Source organism: Arachis hypogaea, chromosome 3 (assembly GCF_003086295.3).
Source record: "Arachis hypogaea cultivar Tifrunner chromosome 3, arahy.Tifrunner.gnm2.J5K5, whole genome shotgun sequence".
Taxonomy (NCBI): Eukaryota; Viridiplantae; Streptophyta; class Magnoliopsida; order Fabales; family Fabaceae; genus Arachis; species Arachis hypogaea.
This window is the reverse complement of record NC_092038.1, coordinates 136,328,053-136,351,118: the sequence shown is the minus strand read 5'-3', so window position 1 is coordinate 136,351,118 and position 23,066 is coordinate 136,328,053. Positions and strand designations below refer to the sequence as shown.

Below are 23,066 nucleotides of genomic sequence, written 5' to 3'. Positions count from 1 at the left end.
TCCATTTATATTAACACTAGTATATTTATATATGTGAGGTTAGTTAATAATCCAGTAAATCTTTTATATTCTAAGTAGAGAAAACTTCGATTTAAGTCTTAAAAATAATACAATCTTTTTTAAAAAATTTATATATGATAAAAAGTATCTTAGAAAAAAAAAGTTATGCCCCAAATATAATGTATTTTCATTATTTATTGTATAGATAGATTTAGGGATATATACATATACATAGATATATAGTCATATAGATATTGACATATATTGTTATTTCAACATGCGTATTCATTTAAGAATGCAATGAAAATAATATATAAGTGGCCAATGAGTTATAGTTCAAATAGCATAATCTCTCCATACTCATTTATTAAGAAGTCGCGGATTCGAGTTTCCCTATCTTTGGAAAAAAAATAATATATATATAAGCGACTAAAGATGAAATATATAAAATGAAAATGACAATATATATGTGGTAACATATTGTAAGTTATTTTAGCTATTTATTCTAAGCTAAAAAAAAAAGTTGTATATTAAAATATTTAAAAATTACATATTTAAATTTTGTAATAATTAATTATTAACCGATTTTTATTAATTTTCTAGATTTATCATTGTTTTTAATTTTGCTTTAACTAAATACACGGTTATTAAATAGAAAATGTTAAAAGGCACTTTATAAGGAATTGATGTGCATACTCAGAGTACATACTCTTAGTGCTCTTCTAATAGGGTTCTTAATGTGCTATGCTAGGATTTCTATTCCTTCTTTTTTCTAATCAATCTTTCATTCTTTTATCCCATCCACCCTCATGTAAATCTATTATCTTATCTATGTGCTAATTTCATCCAAACTCTTCATGTTTTTATAATGAGCGCCGAAAATATGAAAAATATTTGTCTTGAGAAATACTCTAATGATGCTGTGACGATTGAGGGTGTCAGCCTTCAAATGGCACCCAAGGAGCCATAAAGCTATTAGTTTAGAATTGTCAGAATTTTGGGAGACCCTAACAATCCACAATTTAAAAGGGATTTGTAAATCCCACTCTCTCGAGATTGTTGTTCTCTGTGAAATCAAAAACCAACCTCGACAAGTGGAAGCAAAGCTTAAGTCTTGCGGTTTTGGTTCATTGCGGATCCATCGAGAGTTGCCGGTGGCCTTGCTTTGGCATGGAAGGAGAGATGCAATGTTCAGATTATTAGTTCTGAACATTGTGACCTCGATGGTGGAAGTGGGCACTAATGTTTCTTGGGGGTATTATTGGAGTTTATTTGACCTCTCATGATCAAGGTAGGCGAGTACAGTATGAGACTCTTCAACCTATCATTCAAGCATTTCAAGGACGAGTGACAATCATGGGAGATTTTAATACTATTTCTAACCAGAATGAAAATGTGGGCGGGGGAGTGAAGTCAACAGCTTCTATCGAAGCCTTTAATTTATTTATTAATGACAGCTCTCTAATGGATATTGGAATGGTAGGCAGACCATTTACATGGTCAAATCAGAGATCTGGTCCAAATTTAATTCAGGAATGGCTTGACCGTGTGCTGGTTGGTTTTGAGTGGCAGCAACTATTTCCTAATACTACTGTTCTTCAGCTTTCTAAATCAGATCATACTTCTCTTCTCACTTATTTAAACCCGAGAACAGAGAGAATTAAACGACGATTCAAATTTTAAGAACGGTGGTGTTCTAATAATGAGGTAAGATAGATTGTGAATGAGATATGGATGGAGAGAATAGAAGGCAGCCCTATATTTATTTTATTTCAAAAATTGAAGAAGTGTCGACACAGTCTTGTCTTATGGCAGCAGTCTAATAGAATGAACTCTAAAGAGGAAATTAATTCTCTTCAATCTCAATTGGAGGAGCTTCGGGCAGTAGGGGTCCATGGAGGTAATATCATCTCAGATTTAGAAAGCAAGCTAGAAAATGCTCTTCATAATGAAGAATTATATTGGAAGGAGAAGTCTAGGGTCAGATGGCTTCAAGCGAGAGATCAAAATACTAGTTACTTTCACCATAAATTTTGTAACCGTACTCGTCGGAATAAAATTTGGCACTTGACCGGAAACCATGGCGAATTACTTTCTTCAAATGCTGATATAGCAGCAGTGGCGGAATCTTATTTTAGAGATATTTTGTCCTCCTCTTGTCACAATGATCCAAGCTCATTATTCACTGACTTCAACCCTAAGGTTATAGCTTCCATGAACCGAAGGCTTGGACGTCCGGTTACTATAGAGGAAGTCAAACGGGCTACTTTCAGTGTTCACCCTCAGAGTGCCCCAAGAGATGATGGGATAACAGCTAAATTCTTTCAACATTACTGGGACATCGTCAGTAGTGATGTGTTTCGTGCAGTTAACGGGTTCTTTACAGGAGGTCATATATTGAAAAGTTTCAATCACACACAAATTTGTTTGATCCCAAAAGTCCCAGATGTTAAAGATATGTCCCAAGTGAGACCAATTAGCCTTTCTTCTGTAGTTTATAAAATTATTTCTAAAGTCATAGTTCATAGACTTCAAAGAATGATGCATAAACTTATCATCCCTTCTCAGAGTGCTTTTATTAAAGGCCAACTGATATCTGATAATATCTTAATTGCCCATGAATGTATGCATTACCTCAAGAACAAAAAATAAGGTCTAGAACATGAGATGACCCTCAAATTGGATATGAGTAAGGCCTACGACAGAGTAGAGTGGAACTTTTTATAGTTTATGTTGGAGAAAATAGGATTTGATCCCCTTTGGATTAATTGGATTCGTGAATTAGTGACGAATGTTTCTTATTCTGTGATTGTGAAAGGATAACCTTATGGTTTTTTCAAACCACAAAGAGGTCTCCGCCAAAGAGATCCTCTTTCTCCATATCTTTTCTTATTTTGTGCATAAGGTATCTCTTTCTTGCTACACAGAGCAAAACAAAACAGTATCATTGACGGCATTCAGATTAACAGGCATTGTCCTAAGGTCAATCATCTTCTATTTACAGACAATTATATTATTTTTTTTGTAAGGCTAATTCAACTGTTTGTGGAAAACATCCTTGATTTATTAACTATGTACGAGTGCTTTAGCGGTCAGAAAGTTAATCTTAGCAAATATGCAGTTTTTCTTTTCATTCATAACACTCCTTTTGACTCTCATGCTCATCTGGCTGTCTCTTTAAACATTTTACACATAGGAGCTCAAGATAAATATCTTAGGATGCCATCTGTTGTTAATAGATCAAAGAAAGCCACTTTTAACATGGTTAACGAGAAGGTACAGAAAAGAATTCAAGGTTGGAAGCGTAACCTATTGTTTGCTGGGGGGAAGATTAGTTTTATTAAAGGCAATTGGGGAGGCCATCCCGATTTACACTCTCTCCTGCTTCAGATTACCAGACAGTTTAATTTCCGATATTCATTCCTTACTGACTCAGTTATGGTGGAGTCAAAAAGAAAATGAAAGGCGACTGGTCTGGATCAGTTAGGACACTATGACCCGCCCACTAAATGAAGGAGGTCTTGGTTTTAAAGACCTTAAAGCTCAAAACCTTGCTCTGTTAGGCAAACAGTATTGGAGAATAGCAACACATTCTAATTTTCTATTGGCCAAAATTTACAGAGGTAAATATTTCAGAAACAGAAATATTCTAAATACATAACCTGGAACACTCCCTTCTTGGGGATGGAGAAGTGTTTTGCAAGGTAGAAATGTGGTAGAGAAGGGACTTATCTGGGGAATAGATAACGGTATAAACATTCGTACGTTTGACGACTCATGGTTGCCTCCTCCATATTTATTCACTGTGCCAACAAATGTTCAACACTTGGCCATTGTTGCTCCCAGAGTAAAAGACCTCTGTTGAAGAAAGAATTTGGAATCAGCCGTTAATTACAGAGATTTTTCCAAGTGATATTTCAACTAGAATTCAATCTTTAAAAATTGAAGGTGGAGATGACACACTCCAATGGGCACTGAACAAACAAAAGAAGTATGATACAATATCAGGCTATAGAGTGAAGTACCTATTCTTACACCCTCCGCTTGAACTCTGTCCAACCCATATGCAGCAAAAAGTCCCTTAGATCAACCTTTGGAAGATGAAGCTCCCTCATAAAATCAATTTGTTTATTTGGAAGTGCCTCCATGGTCGGCTTCCGATTCTAGCCCAGATTCACCGGAGATTTCCTGCAACACCGGCACTATGTCCCCGTTGTCAAAAAGAGGACGAAACAATCTCTCACTATTTTATGTAATGTCCAGCTATAAGAGATGCTTGGTCTAATAGTTCTCTGAGTTTATGTCTCCCCATCCATCCAATTACTGAATTTTGGTTTTGGTGGAACACCACGACGGAGCAGATTTGTTCGATGGGTGGTGACAATCGGAACCAACAACTGCTTGCTATTCTATGTTGGAAGTGTTGGAAAGCTAGGAATCTCGTTGTCTTTGAAGGAACCAACACTTCCCCAACTTCTATTCTCAATACTTCTAGTAAACTCTTTCGAGAGATTCAACGTCTTTGTGTAGCTTCTCATTGAATTAGTTCACAAGTCCTATTCTCTGGAAAGAAGTCTACTTTCACTTTTTACAATTTTCTTTTCTATTTTTCACTGTTAGATTTCTTTCTAAGTGTGGTTTATTTGTGAGATTCCCATTATTTATTGTTTTTGTCCTGATATAAATTCTGTATTTCATTTATCAAATTTAATAAAATATATTTTTATCTTTGAAAAAAAACCCAATTATTAAAAATTTGAAATAAAGAATAATTTAAAGATATAATTGTCAATTTAATGACAAATTGTAAGGAGAAAAATTGTGAATGGAAACATTTTCATTGTTACTCTCTCACCATGTATAATTTTTTTTTTCAAATGACTTAATATATTAATTTAGATTCTATTAATATAAATTAAATTAAATTAGTGGAGGGATAAGTTCGATCGGCGGCTTAAATAAGTGTATCAAATTATATTTTGGAATAATTTATTTATCGCAAATTCTTAAATAATGTTCAAATTCGTAATAAATTATTCATAAACTTATCGAGCTAAATGATACCTAAAAGAAAAAAAGATTATTAATACAAAAATGTCAATTATGTTAACTTTTCTAGTTTATAATTTTATGTATATAATATCTAAAATTATATATTAATTTTATCTAATATTATTTAATTATTTTAATAATAATTAATGAATATAAAATAAAATAAGTGTTATTAGAAAATATAAAATAACATAATTTTAAACCGTTTTAAAATTTTTTTTATTGTTTTTCAAATACGATTATTAATTGGGATATTAGCAAGATAAAATAAAACTAATTTAGAATTTATTAAAATAAATTTTCTTAAAAGTAATAATTTAGGTTGTATTTTATATTATCCACATCCGATTTTTGAGACACTAATACAAATAACTCTTATTTTTATAATAACAAAAATATTCTTTAAATATTATAAAAATAACAAAAATAACTAAAAATAATATTTTTTATAAGTAGTAAATAATTTTATATTTTGCAAATTGCTTATGCGTTCGATAAAAAATTTGTAGAAATATTTGAATAAAATTACATATAAAAAAAATAAAAATTCGATCTATATATATCTTTTAAAAATATTTTTTGTGTTTAATAAAAGATTATAAAAATTTATTTAGTATAAAATTATCAAAATTTAAAAATTACTTTTTAAAAATATATATTTAACATTAGGTATTTTCATTGTATTTTAAAATATTTTTGTTATTAATAAAATTGTGATGATTTTTTTGCCGGATATTCAAAAATTGAAAATAATTTTAATAGTTTATTCATATATTTTATATTAAAAATATTATTTATATATTAAAATATATATTAGAATATAAAATATACAATAAAAATAAATTAAATAATATATATTTTTATATAAATTTATATCGATATTTTAATGACTAATTTTAAATTTAATGCATAATTGTATATCGTTAACATATTATTTTATTTTATATTTTGTTGGGGGTAAAACTGAATCACCGGCAACTCCAACTTGTTGCGAAAAGCAAACCCCCTGGGTATCTCTGAAAACCCTAAAATTTTCCCATTGCTCTGTCACAGTCATCCATGGAAATGCTATTCTCTTCTTAAACCCTCCCATCCGATTCATCTCCGTACCTCAAAATTCGCGCTTCTCTCTTGGGTTTCCAATCAGGAACAATGTCTCTGCCACCCATAGAGTGTATTTACGTAACGGAGGACTGTGTTCGCGAATGGAAGAGTGGCAATCCTGCCCTCAGGGTTTCCGAACCAGTTCCATCGCTACGCTTCCTCTACGAGCTTTGCTGGACTATGGTTCGTCCTTTCCGTCGTTTTTTGCACTCATAATACATCTGTTCTTACCTAAATTTTTCGCACCCTGCGTTGGAAAAATTAAAAATTTGGTGGTGAATTCGGAGCTTTATTTCTCCGTTTCTGGGATAAAGAGCTGATTTTTGTTCCTGGATTGATGTCAGGTTCGGGGTGAATTGCCGTTTCAGAAGTGTAAAGTAGCGTTAGATTCTGTCATATTCTCCGACAGACCGCCGACTGAGAAATTAGCTTCAAATTTTGCAGATATAGTGACCCAAATGGCCCAAGATGTGAGTTACCGCCGCTTGAAGCTGTTTTTAGTCCCTCTCATCCTTTCTTATTGATTTTCTTTTTTCAAGAGTAGTTGTTAATTTGTTACACCTGCAAATTGGTTGATGTTCAAAGATTGGAATTGGAATGATCATTATATGTCATTCATTTTTCTTTTCTGTAATGAGAATAGTGAGCCTCCTTAAGTTATATTGTGCTTTCTTTCTCCTCATCTGGTACCATTTATAGTTGTTCAATTTTGTTATTGGTAAAGGATAGGGTGAATTAAATATATTTTTCTGTTTCAAATTGCATGAACATCAAACTGAGCTGGAGTTCCTTTACAACTTTACCTCAGTTGTGTGGCAAGAGGAAATCAGGACTTATATGATGACTATTCCCAAAGAATTGTAAATTGTGTTGATAGCGAATAGTGTTCAATTTTAAGTAGTTGACTGTTAGTTATTCATCGTTTGTGGTCAGCACGATACTATACTTATGTATATCTCTTTCTATACAGCATACAATGTCGGGAGAGTTTCGATCTCGTCTCATTAAACTGGTCAGTTATGATCCCACCGTGTTGATCTCTTCATGTTTACATCTTCAAATTAAACATTACGGTTCTTAATTCTTTATAATTTTTCTTCAATATCATTGCTTATAGACTTTAATTTTTCTAGGCAAGATGGCTTGTGGAATCTGAATTGGTTCCAGTTAGGCTACTTCAAGAACGTTGTGAGGTCTGCCTTTTTTGTTCCTTTCTTTCCGTCATCATTCATACTTTGTGTAACTTAACTTTCTATTTCTTCTGAGGCTTTTGGTTAGTGTCAACTGTAAGGGACTGAGATGTAGTCTTTTGTGAACTAACATGGTTTTTTATTTCTATCTTACACAATTTGCAGGAAGAGTTTTTGGGGGAGGCTGAAATGATCAAAATAAAGGCTCAGGATTTGAAGGGAAAAGAGGTGAGCAATGAATTGCTAGAAATATATTTGCGACAAGATACACCTATTAATTACATTAGCTGCAGACTACCATGAAAATCGAACTATTCTTGCCAAAGGCTGGCATTTATTGTTAAGCTTTGTGATTGCATGTATTTGATTCAATTGGGCTGTTGATTTCAGGTCAGAGTTAATACACGGCTTCTTTATCAACAAACCAAATTTAACCTTCTTAGAGAAGAGAGTGAGGGCTATGCAAAGCTGGTATGATCTCAAATTTATTTTAATTAATATTGTTATTATCATTATTATACAATTGTGATTTTGGCTGAAGTGAATTAGACTGTTCCCTTATTTGTCCAATGTTCTATATTTGTTTTCCCTTTCAAAACTTTGTTCACAATTTTATTCCTTGGTGTTATTGTGACAGAAGATATAGTATAATAGAAACATATTAATTCTAGCTTATAGGTAGAAATTGGTGATCATACTGTACCACGTGTCAGACAACTTAAGCATCTTCTGTTTACCTACAAAACAATTGGAAAATTGAGGTGATGTAAATTGTAGGTATCATTCTTGGTGGATCAAATGGAAGAGGGTTTTGGGTGTTATTTTTGTGATAGGAAATCACCCCTCAAATATAGGGGGGAAATACTACATAGCTACAAGACTTACAATTGTTGAAGAGGATTGAATATTGGGCATTGAAAAGCTTAAAAAGAATAAGCTCAATATAGTGAGGCTAGGAATGAACATCTGTTGTTTGATGACTAAACACTAGTAAAAAAAATATTAAAAGTATGTGTTGGAGAGTGCTAGTATAGTCCCTATGTGTAGAAGGTTATTTAATTTCACCTTAGGTGGTTTGGTAAGAAAGTAGATAAGATGGAGGAAGCTCATTTCTTAAAGATTAAAGTTGCAGAGTGTTTATATTTCAATGACTTAACTATTAAGATGGGTTACGATCTAGGTCATTATGGTGTGATTTGGTATGCTGTATTCAGTTCAGTTTAATTGTGTAGGTCACTCTTCTTTGCCGAGATTCCGAAGCTCCAACTCAAAAGGCATCTGCCGCAACAATTGGCATTATTAAGGTTTTGATGCTTTCAATGACTTTGAGAATCCCACTGTCCTTTTCTGTATTTAATGATGATGACTTTGGTGTTGATTTTGATTAATTCTGCAGTCGTTAATTGGCCATTTTGATTTGGATCCAAATCGTGTTTTTGATATTGTAAGTTTCTTCAATTTGAATTTTTTTTCTTTCTTTCTCGTTTTTTATAGTTAACTTACTTGCCTATTTATGTTCTCATTTTATGTTTTACCTGGCTATTGATGTTTGTTGATCAGGTTCTTGAGTGTTTTGAACTTCAACCTGATAACAGTGTGTTTCTAGAGCTGATTCCTATTTTCCCCAAGGTTATTGTTCTAAGTTTTTCTTATTTCAATATCTGATATTGATTAGACAAGTTTTAATACTCTGGTTTTATCTTTTTTTTTTTGCAGTCTCATGCTTCACAGATTCTTGGATTTAAGTTTCAATATTATCAGCGCATGGATGTCAGCTGCCCTGTTCCCTTTGGGCTCTATAAGCTCACAGCGTTGCTGGTGAAACAAGATTTTATTGATATTGATAGCATGTAAGATCTGCTCATGTGCTGCATAAGAATCACATATTGCATTCTCATAAGGCATTAAACACTCAACTTAAATCCAATATTTGGGTCTGTTTTGACTATTAGAAACATGCTGGTATTGGATGATATTTACAAATTTAATTTTGTCATGGGTTATGATTCCTTATTTTCAGAGTTGTGGGGAAAATGTTGTTATGCAGATGAGGAATGCTTTATAATCATACCAAAGTTGAGTAGTTTGTAGTTTAAGATATAATAAGGATGGTCAACTTTGTAGTTTGATGCGTTCTGTTCACTTCTTCTACGATTGACACCACAAATCTGATCACTAAAATATTGAAGGCATAATAAAATTGTGCAATTCATGTAACCCACTTTACCTAGTTGGAGAAGACTTCCATGCTGTTAATGGTAATGATGTTCCGGTATTTAGGCATGGGAAAAGCATATCTATTTGTGTTGTTAAAGATATTTCAAGTAATTAATTACTCGATAAGTAAGATGGGAGTGGTTGAAGTTAGCTTTTAGTGTATATAATCTGCCATAATTTATTTATCGAGAAACTTGTGTCAAATATATGTTCTGCTCGGCTGAGGTGCTAATGCTATTGGCATCTAGGTCTTGGTTATGTTACGATTTGTTATTTATGCAATGCATAAGATAGCTTTGTAACTATCATTTTGATTGAAGATATGCACATCTACTTCCGAAGGATGAAGAAGCATTTGAGCATTATAACACTTTCTCTTCCAAGCGGCTTGATGAGGTATTTATGCTATGAATGCTTATGATGAACAGTCCATCCTTGATTTTTATGTTTTTCTCTTATTTTTTGGCTAGTGTAATTTCCTGAAGTTTGACAATATCATTCACAGGCTAACAAAATTGGAAGAATAAACCTTGCTGCTACTGGAAAAGATCTAATGGATGATGAGAAACCGGGTGACGTCGCAATAGATCTTTTTGCTGCTATAGACATGGAAACTGATGCAATTGAAGAGCGAAAGTCTGAGCTTCAAAACAGTCAAACTTTGGGGTTGCTTACCGGCTTTCTTTCGGTGGATGACTGGTATGTGTGATTTGTAATTTGCATGTAATATGTGGTGGTAAATGGTGTTATAGTAAATGCTCTATTGTTTTGTTTTCTTTTCATTCCATCTTCCGTAAAATTTCTCGTTCATTTTGTTTACTTGAATGTTGCCATCCCCTCTGACTTCATTAGTATTATATGTGGTTATTGAATGTGATGGATCTCAAATTTATGGATGTAAGATTTAGTTCCTTTCCAGTCATGATAAACTAAGCTATAGCTTGACTGGATCCTTACGTTCTCTTTAGTTTATCGTTAGATTTCTATTTTTGTTTTTGCAGGTATCATGCACATATGCTGTTTGGTCGTCTGTCACCACTCAATGCAGTGGAACATATCCAAATATGTGAGAGTTTGTTTAGGTAAATGCTTGTTCATAATCTCTCGAGTCATGTAGACACTGGCATTGAGAACTTATTTGAGTTACATCTATATATGGAAATGTCCATTGAATGCATATATTGAATTTCTTGTTATTATTTTATTTTCTGCACAATGCATTTGGATATACATGTCATTGCCAATGGTGGTTTCTATATTCTTAATCGAAATTGTAAACGCGGTTAGACAATTAGAGGGATAGTACATCTTGAGGGTGGGAAGATCCAAGTATAAATGTTAGAAAACAAACAAAAGAAAAGATTCAAGAATGCAAAGATGATTTGCAGTGCCTCTGCATATCCTGGTAATACCATGAGTACTGCACTTGCGAGAGGCCGTGGAGAGATTCTTATCCAACGAAACCACCAGCCAAACCCAAGAGGAGTGCATTTACTGCAAGCTCCACCACATTGCGTCCTTTTTTATATGAAAGCCTTTTGAAATATACCATGAGAAATAGTTCCAAATTGAAATTGGCGGGAAGCACCCAATGTTAATGTGGATATCTGTATGGTGAAAGCTTGTGTATTTGTGCATACATCAAACAGTTTGTATCCTTGGGCCTTTAATTAATATTCAGTTGTTCATCCAGGCTCATTGAGAGGACAATTTCTTCAGCATATGATGTTATTCGGCACGCACATCATCAAAACTCTGGATCATCCACAGGAGTTAGTACTGATCCTATGGATGTAGATAACTCCTCAAGACGAAGTTCTTTCATAGATCTTCCGAAGGAGCTTTTTCAGATGCTTGCTTGTACTGGACCCTACCTTTACCGTGACTCTATATTGTTGCAGAAGGTGCATGAAGTTTTTATTTTCCAATTACTTTATTTTCATTGCTGTGCTTTGTGGTAATAATGATTCCCCTTCATTGCCTGTCCCCTAAAAACCAAGTAGGTTTGTAGGGTGCTGAGAGGTTATTACTTTTCTGCCCTTGAGCTTGTTAGTCATGGCGACAGTGCCTTGAATTCTCAATTTCCTGGAATTGGAAATCCTCATCTACACCTGAAAGATGCAAGGCTAAGGGTGGAGGATGCTTTAGGAGCTTGCCTACTACCTTCTTTGCAACTGATTCCTGCCAATCCAGCTGTTGGCCAGGAAATTTGGGAACTAATGAGTCTCCTTCCTTATGAGGTTATACTTTATAAATTTTCATCCTTCTACCCCATGTATTGTTAGCAGTTATCAATTAGTTTTGTTGATGAGTTTAATTTATTTAGGTGCGATATCGTTTATACGGTGAATGGGAGAAAGATGATGAGCGCATACCTATGCTCCTAGCAGCAAGACAAACAGCCAAGGTACTGATCTGCATATATTTGGGACTGCCTAGGCTAAATTCAGTAAGCTTTATTATTTATTTCCCTTGTACTTTTTACTTTCTCTTTCTATAGTTGGACACTAGACGCATTTTAAAACGGTTGGCAAAGGAGAATTTGAAGCAGCTAGGTCGAATGGTCGCAAAACTAGCTCATGCTAACCCTATGACTGTCCTACGAACAATTGTTCATCAGGTGCTGATTTAGTTGAGCTTTACCTTGAAACTTGATCACCATGTGCTATCGATGATATATATTCTATCATGTTGATTTTTCTGTGCGTATGAAATGCAGATTGAGGCATACAGAGACATGATTACTCCTGTAGTGGATGCATTTAAGTATTTGACTCAGGTCTGTGCAAATTCTTTGTTTTTTCACTTTATTCCCATGTTAATTGGATCCATCTATCAGTGATGTCAGCAGGTCTGAGTAGTGTTTCTGTTTCATTTATTCTGATAGTGATATATCTTTGTCAATATATAAAACTGTGTTGTCTATTCATTTACTTCTATTCAACAACTAAAACTTTTGGGATAGATAGTTCATGATAGGCCTGAGGCTTCTATGAGTAAGAGGTCTAGAATTTGACTATTGCTGTCCCTCATTCCTCTAAATAAAAGCTAAATTATGGCACGAGATGAACTGGATGTATGCATTATAAATGCTTCAAACCCATATGAGGCTTTGGTTGGTGACCATATAAAGTTATAAAATCATTTATGTGCCTGTACCCAACAACGTAAGCTTTTGAGAATGATAATTCATGAAAATCTTATAATCTTTTTTCTTTATAGATGGGGTGCTTCTCCATTTTTATATTTCTTTTGTGCATTCTCTATGTGGTGCATGTGAAGTTGTTTTCTTATTGATAGATGGTTTTCAACTTGGAAATCTATTTACTTATTTTTTCTCTCTCCCTCCTTCAACAGCTAGAGTATGACATTTTGGAATATGTTGTGATTGAGCGCTTGGCACTTGGTGGACGTGATAAGCTAAAAGATGATGGTCTAAATTTGTCAGATTGGCTTCAATCACTAGCTTCATTTTGGGGTCACCTGTATGTATATTTGCTTCATTCCCAACTCTTAACTTTTATTATTTCTATTGGATTGGGAGATAAAATCTGGTTTATTATTCTTGGCAGAATGTCCTGTGCATCTGGATAAATTATAGGAAGTAATTATCATGCTTTTACGTTTGCTGTCAGGATATGTGACTGAATCTTCTTGGTGATATGTTTCAATTAACTGATTTAAGGCATTAATTAATTTTTTTTGGATAAAAGATTTAGGAATTATTTATAATGGCTAAGCAACAAATTTGTAGGTTGTCCCTACATATTGTTTTGTCTACTTTTCTACTTCTTTTTCTTTGTGATGGTGTTTCATTCGCGAAAATACAACAGTTTATGGAAATCCTAATTTTATTGGGATTATTCTATGAATTAGTAATCATGGTTGACAATAACATGGCATTTTTCTGCATTTGCGTCATCGTATAGAGTTTAGAACATCCAGAATGCCTTGTATCAAATTCCAGGTTGCAGATCAACCTTAGCAAATGCGGGATTACAGGACACTAGGAGCTTTTCGTACCTAGTCATGATGTCAGATCAGTTAAAACCATGGGCATGCACAGACAATCATATGATGTACCACTGGGTTTTGCTCACAGATGTTTTGGAATGGATATTTGTTGTTGGTTGAATGGGGTGGGAACTTCTTTGTTGCCCTTTCAAATTTCAATATCTAAAGTCGAAACTTCTATTACATTGGTGCCCACTGCCCATGTCATTTTACAAGGGAAGATTAAAAAAGATGAGGAGTACAAATTTACCTGTCTGCTGCAATAGCACTTACCATGTTTGATGGAGAATCATCTGATTGAAGAAGTTTTCACTTAGTTGGACCTTTCCCAGGTACAATTAATTTGTGGAGAAGAAAAAATTATTGCTTTGAAAGGCAATGACGTCAGTTGCAAATCAGTGGATCTTTGAGTCTGAAGAATGATCTGTGTTGTATACATGATTTATCTGAATCTCAACAGTTTGTGGTAATGTCTAATGTCAGTTCCAAAATGACAGCTTAATGGCATTTATGGGATATGATCAGGAGGGAGATGGATCCATGTATTAATGTGAACCAAAAATCTTGTCCATGCTTGTTTTGTGATAAGTTTCATTAAAATTAGGTGCATAGTTGTGTAAGCTACTGGGGATATAGAGAAGATGGAGCCGGAACTGTTTACAATGGGTGGTGGTTATGGGATGATTATTTGTTGCTGACATCCAGCTGTTTAGGCTGATTATAGCTAGATTTGGAATTTTGGATCGATCTGATGACCCTTCAGTTAAAGCGTGCTTTAGGTGGTCTATTCCATTAGCAATTACTTTAATCTTGTGATGCTAATGGAGGCTGCAAGATTCTAAAGAAGTTAACTTCTTCTGGAGCTGTTCCCCATGCTTTTCTGCAAATGCACCTTCTAATGGAGTGTACTGATAAGTGGTATATTCATTCTTAAGTTGAAGATGTAAGAATACTGCTTTTCAGTTCACTTTTAGCATCAGTGGTTTTGATTGATCAACAGTTGTTTAAGTGCAAAGGATGTTTCATGATCATCATCATGTCTGTATACCACTGAGTCCCATCTTCTGAAAAAAGGATGGCATAACAAGTTTTTGTAATATGTGCTGATGGTCTTATGGAGGTAGATACTTCAATTCTTGTGGCCGTGTTATTTTGGGCAAGCATAGCTGTTAATCCTGAAACTTCGGGGGCCAATATTCCACTAGAAAAATGCTTTTGACTTGGAGGGTTGGGGTTGATATTCTTGGAGCTGTTTGGTTTGTTTGTTTTTTTTAACTCCTCATCTCCTTAGCTTTAGCTTTCCCTTCTTCTGTATATACTGATTACTCTGTTATAATATTATGTATTGTGATGCTGCATTTGATTTCTGCATTCCTCTGTTTTGTGAATTAAAGTGTAGGTTGAATGGGTTATTGGTTACCTTCTTTAAAGTGCCTTGATTGTATAATTAAAAGATGATTTGAAAATTTGTTCCCTTTAGGAACTCGTGGAATTAAGGCTGGGTGAAATGTAAGAAATGAATTAGATATGAAGATGTGATCTGTGAAACAAATTAGACCAAAGGCAGTGTCAATATTTCATGATTAAGTGTTGCTAAATAAAATAATCAAAATAATACCATTGAATAAAAAATTAATTATGGGACCATGATCATTGAGTTAGATGTTGAATGCCTAGAAAATAAGTGAATTGGTTATTGGCTTCTATGCATGGCAAACTTTTTGAATGTCTTGTCTACGTTTAGTTGCAGATTTGTGGTCTTGTGTGCTTCTGTTATTCTAAATCTACATTTTCTGTGTTGGTTTATATTCTTTTGTAATCATCATGATAATAACATTAGCATTAGCATTTGGGTTGTAACTTACCTAACCATTGTGATCAAAACCTCGACCTAATATGGGTTATGTGTTCAGCTAATTCTTCATGTGTGAGTGGCCAGTACCTGATTTACCTTCTACACTTGTGATTCAGCTAATTCATCATTTTGGTGGCAATTTTTATGATATGTGGCAATACCACATTAAATGGGTTTGGGTTCTCACCAGACCTAGTTCTAGTTATCGAGATTGGACATTCAACCTCTTTCTGTAATACTATTGGGTTTTAATATTTTGGGTGTGCGCGATAAAATTGGTGTTAACTTGTTATAGCTAGTTCGACTTGATTCTTGTAGTGTAGAACATTATGACGTATTTGACTTATTCTCCAAAGGGACTAGATGGGGAATGTTTTCATGAGCAAATGATATTTGTTTCGTTGTAGGTGTAAGAAGTACCCTTCAATGGAATTGCGAGGCCTTTTCCAGTATCTAGTGAACCAGTTAAAAAAGGGGCAAGGAATTGAGCTTGTTCTATTGCAGGTTTTCATACTTTCCTAAAAAATTGAAATTAAAGAATTGTTATGTATTATATGGCTGCTGATGAAAAAGCCAATGTTCCATGCTGATGTTGGATAAATCTTTTTCACTGATAATTTTCAGGAACTTATTCAACAAATGGCAAACGTCCAGTACACAGAGAACTTGACTGAGGAGCAGCTGGATGCCATGGCAGGGAGTGACACTCTTCGATATCAAGCAACTTCTTTTGGAGTAACTCGAAATAATAAGGTACATAAAAGTATATAATACAGTGATTTTGGAAAGCAATAGATTGGAAGTGGCTTATGAGATGCAAGTTTGTCAGGTGTGGTAAAAAATAATGTCTTCAACTTTGTTTTTTTAAGACTAAAATATAGCAGCGAATGCAATTGTCTGCTGTTTGAATATTAACTTTGGTGTTGATGTTGTATTTAAGTTTTATAAGCTCTAGTAAATCATGTATCTTTTGTTATGGGTGGCCGAAATATAATGTATTAATCTTCGACTACCATTAAAGGAGAGTCTTGGAGCAACGGTTGAGTTGTCTCTATGTGACCTTAAGGTTACGGGTTCAAGTTGTGGAATCAGCGATTGATGCTTGCATCAGATTAGGCTGATTGCATTACACCTTTTGCATGCGGCTCTTACCCGCACCCTCCATAATGTAGGATGCTTGGCACCATACTGCCTTTTAATCTTTTACTACCGTTGTAGAGTTATCCATAGTTTAAGGTTTTGGCATTTGGTTTTCTGTCATACCAAGTTAACTATATATATATATATATATATATAATCTTTTTGATGCAGGCATTGTTAAAGTCTACTAGCAGACTTAGAGATGCATTACTTCCCAAAGATGAACCGAAGTTGGCGATCCCCCTCCTATTGCTTATTGCTCAACATCGTTCTCTGTAAGATTAGAAAACGTACAAATACTGGAGCCATGACTCAATGTTGTTCTCATGATTTAATTTTTTTCACAGGATTGTCATCAATGCAGATGCACCATACATTAAGATGGTTAGTGAGCAATTTGATAGATCCCATGGAACTCTTCTTCAATATGTGGAATTTCTTTGCAGTGCAGTTACTCCAGCATCAAATTATGCTGCACTCATTCCATCGCTTAATGACCTGGTCCACCTTTACCACCTGGACCCTGAGGTCTGTGTTCCCATTCTATATACTTTTGTCTTGTAAACTTAGGGCATGATTTCATAATAACTACTGCTTGATTTTATCACGAAAACTGTTTATATCCCTTCACCTGCAACATTTATTCATTTATTATGCTTGAACTTGTTTATTTTTTATTGCTTGTCGTTTTCCTGGACATAGGTTGCTTTCTTGATATATCGCCCTGTGATGAGACTTTTCAAGTCTCAGAGGAGTCCTGATGTTTGCTGGCCGTTGGATGATAATAATGCTGCAAATGATGCATCTACAGAATCTGATCTTGTAGATCATTCTGGCAGTATGGTTCTAGATCTTGGCTCTGCTCGAAATCCTATAAGGTTATAATCTTTTCCTAGTTTCACTTTTACTTATTTGGTGCCTATGTGTTTTAGATGCCATTCCATCTGGCAAACCTAAGTCTAGAAGTGGATAATATATGCAAAAATTTTTTCTGCTCCCCCCCCCCCCTCTCCCTTCCTTCTTCTTCTTGACTTTGGTTATGTAGTTTTTACTATTTGATTACTGTATGCAGCTGGCAATATCTACTTGATACTGTTAAAACCATGCTGCCTTCAAAAGCGTGGAATAGCCTTTCTCCTGATCTTTATGCAACATTTTGGGGCCTCACACTATATGATTTGTACGTTCCAAAAAGTCGCTACGAGTCTGAAATAGCCAAGCTGCATGCTAGTCTTAAGTCTTTGGAGGAGCTGTCTGACAATTCAAGCTCAGCAATCACCAAGAGGAAGAAGGAAAAGGAAAGAATTCAAGAATCACTTGACCGTCTGATTAGTGAACTTCATAAACATGAAGAGAATGTTGCATCAGTTCATAGGCGGCTTTCTCACGAAAAGGACAAATGGTTAAGTTCCTGTCCTGACACTTTGAAGATCAATATGGAGTTTCTTCAGCGTTGTATATTTCCACGCTGCACATTCAGTATGCCAGATGCTGTTTATTGTGCTATGTTTGTGCACACACTTCATTCGCTCGGAACCCCCTTTTTCAATACCGTCAACCATATAGATGTCCTGATTTGTAAGACTCTACAACCTATGATATGTTGCTGCACAGAATATGAGGCAGGCAGGCTTGGTAGGTTTCTGTATGAGACTTTGAAGATTGCTTACTATTGGAAGGTAATTGATTATTACTGGTGCATAACATTAGTTATGCAATCTTTTTATCCTTTTGTATTGTTGCTCCAGTAGTACTCGGTTATCTTTTTTCCTTAACTCCTAAATTCTTTTCAGAGTGATGAATCTATTTATGAACGTGAGTGTGGAAACATGCCTGGCTTTGCTGTTTATTATAGATATCCAAACAGCCAGCGAGTTACATATGGCCAGTTTATCAAGGCAAGTGTGTGCTACTTTTATGCTGCTCTGAAAATTATCTGCTTACATGTATTGGATAGATTTAATGTTTAAGGTTGTCCTCCCAAATTTTTTTATGCCTGCACCTTGTTTCTTCCTGATCCAAATACTACAGAAGTGAATTATTTTGATCAATTTTCTATTTCTTTGCTTATAGGTACACTGGAAGTGGAGTCAGAGAATAACCAGACTATTAATTCAGTGTTTGGAATCTAGTGAGTACATGGAAATTAGAAATTCTCTCATTATGTTGACAAAGATTTCTGGAGTTTTCCCTGTTACTCGGAAGAGTGGGATAAACCTTGAAAAACGGGTAACTTATAACTTATCTTTATAGTAAACTTGTGCTAGTAATTTCGAACATCAATGCACTATTTTACATATTTTATCATCATGTAGGTGGCTAAGATTAAAAGTGATGAAAGAGAGGATCTTAAGGTGCTGGCAACTGGTGTTGCTGCTGCATTAGCTGCTAGGAAGGTATGCTGTTAACTTGGTATAGGTATGGCTGTATTTTGTTGAGTTTTAACACTTCAAATCTCTTCCATCACACAGCCTTCATGGGTTACTGATGAAGAATTCGGTATGGGATATCTTGAGTTGAAGCCTGCGCCATCTATTAGTAAATCTTCTGCTGGAAATTCAGCATCTGTACAAAGTGGGATAAGTCTTGGTGTTTCTCAAACTGAATCTGGCAGTGGAAAACATCTGGACTCAGTAAACACAGTCAAAGACCAGACAAAAATAAAAACTGCAGACAGCAAGGTAGAAAGAACTGACAGCACAATAGCTGGAAAATCTGATTCTGGCCAAGCAAAACTCAAGGGTAATTCATCATTAAATGGATTGGATGCTCCATCAACCTTACCCTCACCTGCTGTACAATCTGGAGCAACAAAATCCATGGAAAACCAAAAGCAAGCAGAAGAATCTGTAAGTAGAGCATCGGAAGAACATGTTCCGAGAGCTGCAGAGGTAGCTTTTCTATATCTTAGCTAGGCTGTACAGTTAGGCATTTTCCTTTCCATTCATCGTTGTGGAATCCTTCTTTCTAGTGTTTCTGTCTTACCGGTGCATTGGATCCCCTGGCTTCTGCATGCAACCTAGACACACATAATCTTTTATTCTTCTTCTTCATTAACATTTTTTTAAATATCCCCTCATCCTCCCTCCCTCTCTAAAAGAATAATAAGTTAATTCTGCTGTTTTCAGTCAAGAGCTTCCGGGAAACGTTCGGCACCTGCTAGCTCACACTCAAAGCCCTCGAAACAAGATCCTGCAAAAGAGGATACTAGATCTGGTAAAGCTGTTGCCAGAGCGTCTGGTTCTTTGAGCAGTGACAAGGATATACAAAACCATGCATCAGAGGGAAGACACACTGGAAGTACTAATTTATCTTCTTCAGTCAATGCTAATGGTAACAGTATTTCAGCTTCTGCAAAAATCTCAGCTCCATCTACTAAGGGTGAGACCGGTAGTGAGCTCAAGGCTGAGATGGGTGGCGTAAAGTCTTCTGATATTAGGGCTTCTGTGGTGAAGGATGATGGAAATGATGTTATTGACTCGGTAAGAGGTTCCTCTTCACGTGTAGTTCATTCTCCTAGGCATGACAATACAATTGTTACTTCAAAGTCTACTGATAAAGCCCAGAAGAGAGCTAGTTCTGCTGAAGAACCTGATAGACTTGGTAAACGGCGTAAAGCGGAGGCGGAGCAAAGAGATGTCGAGAATGAAATCAGATTATCTGAAAGAGAGAAGCTTGTAGATCCTCGATTATCTGATGAGAAATTGGGGCCGGAAGAACTTGGTTTGTACAGGGCAGGGGATAAGCCATTGGAAAGGGCAAAAGACAAAGGAAATGAAAGGTATGAAAGAGAGCACAGGGAGAGATTGGACCGTGTGGATAAGTCTCGTGGAGATGACTTCATTGTGGAGAAACCTAGGGATAGGTCAATCGAAAGATATGGAAGAGAACGATCTGTTGAGAGAATGCAAGAAAGGGGTAGTGAAAGGGGTTTCAATAGACTCCCTGAGAAGGCTAAGGATGATAGAAGCAAGGATGATAGAAGTAAATTACGATACAATGATGTATCTATAGAAAAATCTCATGCAGATGATCGCTTCCATGGGCAAAGCCTGCCTCCACCACCCCCATTACCTCCAAATATGGTTCCTCAATCTGTTGGTGGTGGTAGGCGTGATGAAGATGCTGATAGGAGGTACGGAGCCACTAGACATTCTCAAAGGCTTTCTCCAAGGCATGAAGAAAAAGAACGGAGACGGTCTGAAGAGGCTGTGGTTTCCCAGGATGATGCAAAACGCAGAAAAGAAGATGATTTTCGAGATAGGAAACGCGAGGAACGAGAAGCATTATCATTGAAGGTAGAAAGAAATCAATGTTGTATCTTAGTTTTGCTATCTGCATCATATGTACTGGTGATTTACGCGTGGTTGAAGAACTTAAATAGAGTAAAGTTAGTTTTTCATTTGGTTAGATATGCTTCTGTCCGTAAACTAGGTCTTTTATTCCCTGCAGTAGCCAAGAGTACAATGCATGATATTTCTATAAAGTGCTACTTGTTCTCTAGATGGTTGAAGTTTTCTTTTGCTTCAAGTTGAAAACGCAACTGAAAAAAGTTGACATTATAATATTCTAATGAGATGGTATTGGGGTAAGTGTACATCATTCATCATGTAAAGCATAACCATATGTAGATTTAATCTTAGGTTAATATGGCTTCTCATGATTTGGTGTGATTTTAATTATTACTGTTTTACGATTTTTTTTTGTATTTTTTTCAATGATTTAAATAATGTATTTTCGATTTTGTATTTCTCTAAATCTTTTTTTGGTTGTATTTATAAAGTTATGCTTCTTAACATAAATTTCTCTCTTCTGGTTCTTTGATTAGATCAACCGATGACTAGGAGGTTTTCATTATTCTAATTGTTGGGATGCTCATATATTCTTCAGGTTGAAGAGAGGGATAGAGAGAGAGAGCGGGATAGAGAAAAAACAAATCTTCTAAAGGAAGAGTTGGATTTAAATGCTGCATCCAAGAGACGTAAGCTCAAGAGGGAGCATCTGCCAGCTGGTGAACCTGGGGAGTACTCACCAGTGGCTCCTCCACCTCCACCCCTAGGAATTGGTGTTTCACAAGCTTATGATGGAAGAGACAGGGTAGACAGGAAGGGACCCATGATCCAACATGCAAATTACATAGATGAACCAGGTCTCAGAATTCATGGTAAAGAGGTAGCCAGCAAGCTGAATCGTCGTGATTCTGATCCGTATCCTATACTGCACAGTGCTTTTTTGGTTTATATGCATAATTATTTATATCAAGATCACTTGTCTGTTAGTGTATCTTTTACTGCGATTTGCTTGACTATTTACCATGTCTGCATTTTTTCCTCCATTTGTAACATAGTTCATGGAAGGAAGAATATGGTGGTCCTTGGTTGATGAGATGGCATGATATTCATTCCTGTCTGCACTACACGCTGCTTTTTCTCTGTTTTTATGACTGAAGGAGTTTTAATTTAAGATCCTAGTGTAGTTGTAGCTAGGTTACTAAAGTCAAATACACATGCTTTTTGTTGGATGTTTGGTTTCCTTGTATCATGTTGTGCAGTTGTTTCCTTAATTGAGTAATAGAATGTATGATCGAGAATGGGATGATGAGAAGAGGCAAAGAGCTGATCAGAAACGGCGGCACCGAAAATAAAATACATCAAAGCAGGATTGTTTGTGACTTGCAAGTAGGTTCCGGGATCACATCAATTCTATCTGCTACTCCCTCATCCTGCAATTTTCAGCTGTTCAAAATTATTTGGTCTTCTAAAAGGCAATGCCAATCAATTGTGAATTGGCTTGTGCACTTGTATATAGTGTTGTATATTCTGGATAGCCAGTGATTAGCTGTACCATTGTGAGAATAATTTATTTTGCTGAGCCTACACTTACATGAATAGTCTAACCAACAAGAAACATGAATTTTGTGAATTGCTATATTAACTTGACATGAAAAGGGTTCGATACACATGGGATTTTCAGCCTTGCCATTGGGGATGAATCCTGTGCATTCTCATTTCATGAAGCGAATCTGCCATTGGCGACTAATATATCAATGTTTGCTCATTCTTTATGTAAACTGAAAAGGAGTAGAAGAGCGTTTCCTAGTGACTTACTTAGTTGTGCTATTTGTGTAGACTGTCTTTTATATATATATGCACGAAATAACTATAGCAGCATGTATAGTAGAAAACACCTCTATAACAGTAAATTACTAAAATGATATTCGAAAGTTTACATCACTAACAAAAATCATTTTAAAAGATGTAACGACAAATAAGTCTTCAAAAAATTTAAAAATACAATAAAAAATTTAGATATTAAATATTTATTCAAAAAAAGGATTTTAGAAATTATATTCTGATGCATTTTTTTGCAAATATTTTTAGCAAAGTAATATCTTTATTTTTAAAATTTTGTAATTTTATGGCATTTAATTTTTTTATTTTTTATTGAGATTAAATTTTATTCTAAATTTTTTTTATATCTTTTAAATATTTATT

The 23,066-nt window shown here is 35.1% G+C and overlaps 1 protein-coding gene across 2 annotated transcripts; it reads left to right on the top strand.

The window, feature by feature from the left end:
• The first annotated feature begins 5,980 nt into the window (after positions 1-5,980).
• On the top strand, positions 5,981-22,652 carry LOC112734212 (THO complex subunit 2). 2 transcript variants are annotated; one of them, XM_025783441.3, is made up of 32 exons: positions 5,981-6,339; positions 6,501-6,626; positions 7,127-7,168; positions 7,290-7,349; positions 7,512-7,574; positions 7,737-7,817; positions 8,579-8,650; positions 8,743-8,790; positions 8,907-8,975; positions 9,063-9,196; positions 9,884-9,959; positions 10,069-10,262; positions 10,565-10,645; positions 11,257-11,467; positions 11,567-11,803; positions 11,890-11,970; positions 12,064-12,183; positions 12,283-12,342; positions 12,921-13,048; positions 15,840-15,936; positions 16,057-16,185; positions 16,744-16,847; positions 16,920-17,100; positions 17,275-17,450; positions 17,645-18,251; positions 18,366-18,470; positions 18,646-18,801; positions 18,888-18,968; positions 19,044-19,463; positions 19,701-20,870; positions 21,463-21,779; positions 22,147-22,652. In XM_025783441.3, exons 1-32 carry the CDS (start codon positions 6,205-6,207, stop codon positions 22,214-22,216), a joined length of 5,631 nt encoding a protein of 1,876 aa, XP_025639226.1. In that variant the 5' UTR covers positions 5,981-6,204; the 3' UTR covers positions 22,217-22,652. The 2 variants fall into 2 exon arrangements, with proteins under 2 accessions (XP_025639226.1, XP_025639227.1); XM_025783442.3 differs by having other exon boundaries at positions 5,996-6,339; positions 19,044-19,421.
• The last annotated feature ends 414 nt before the right edge of the window (positions 22,653-23,066 follow it).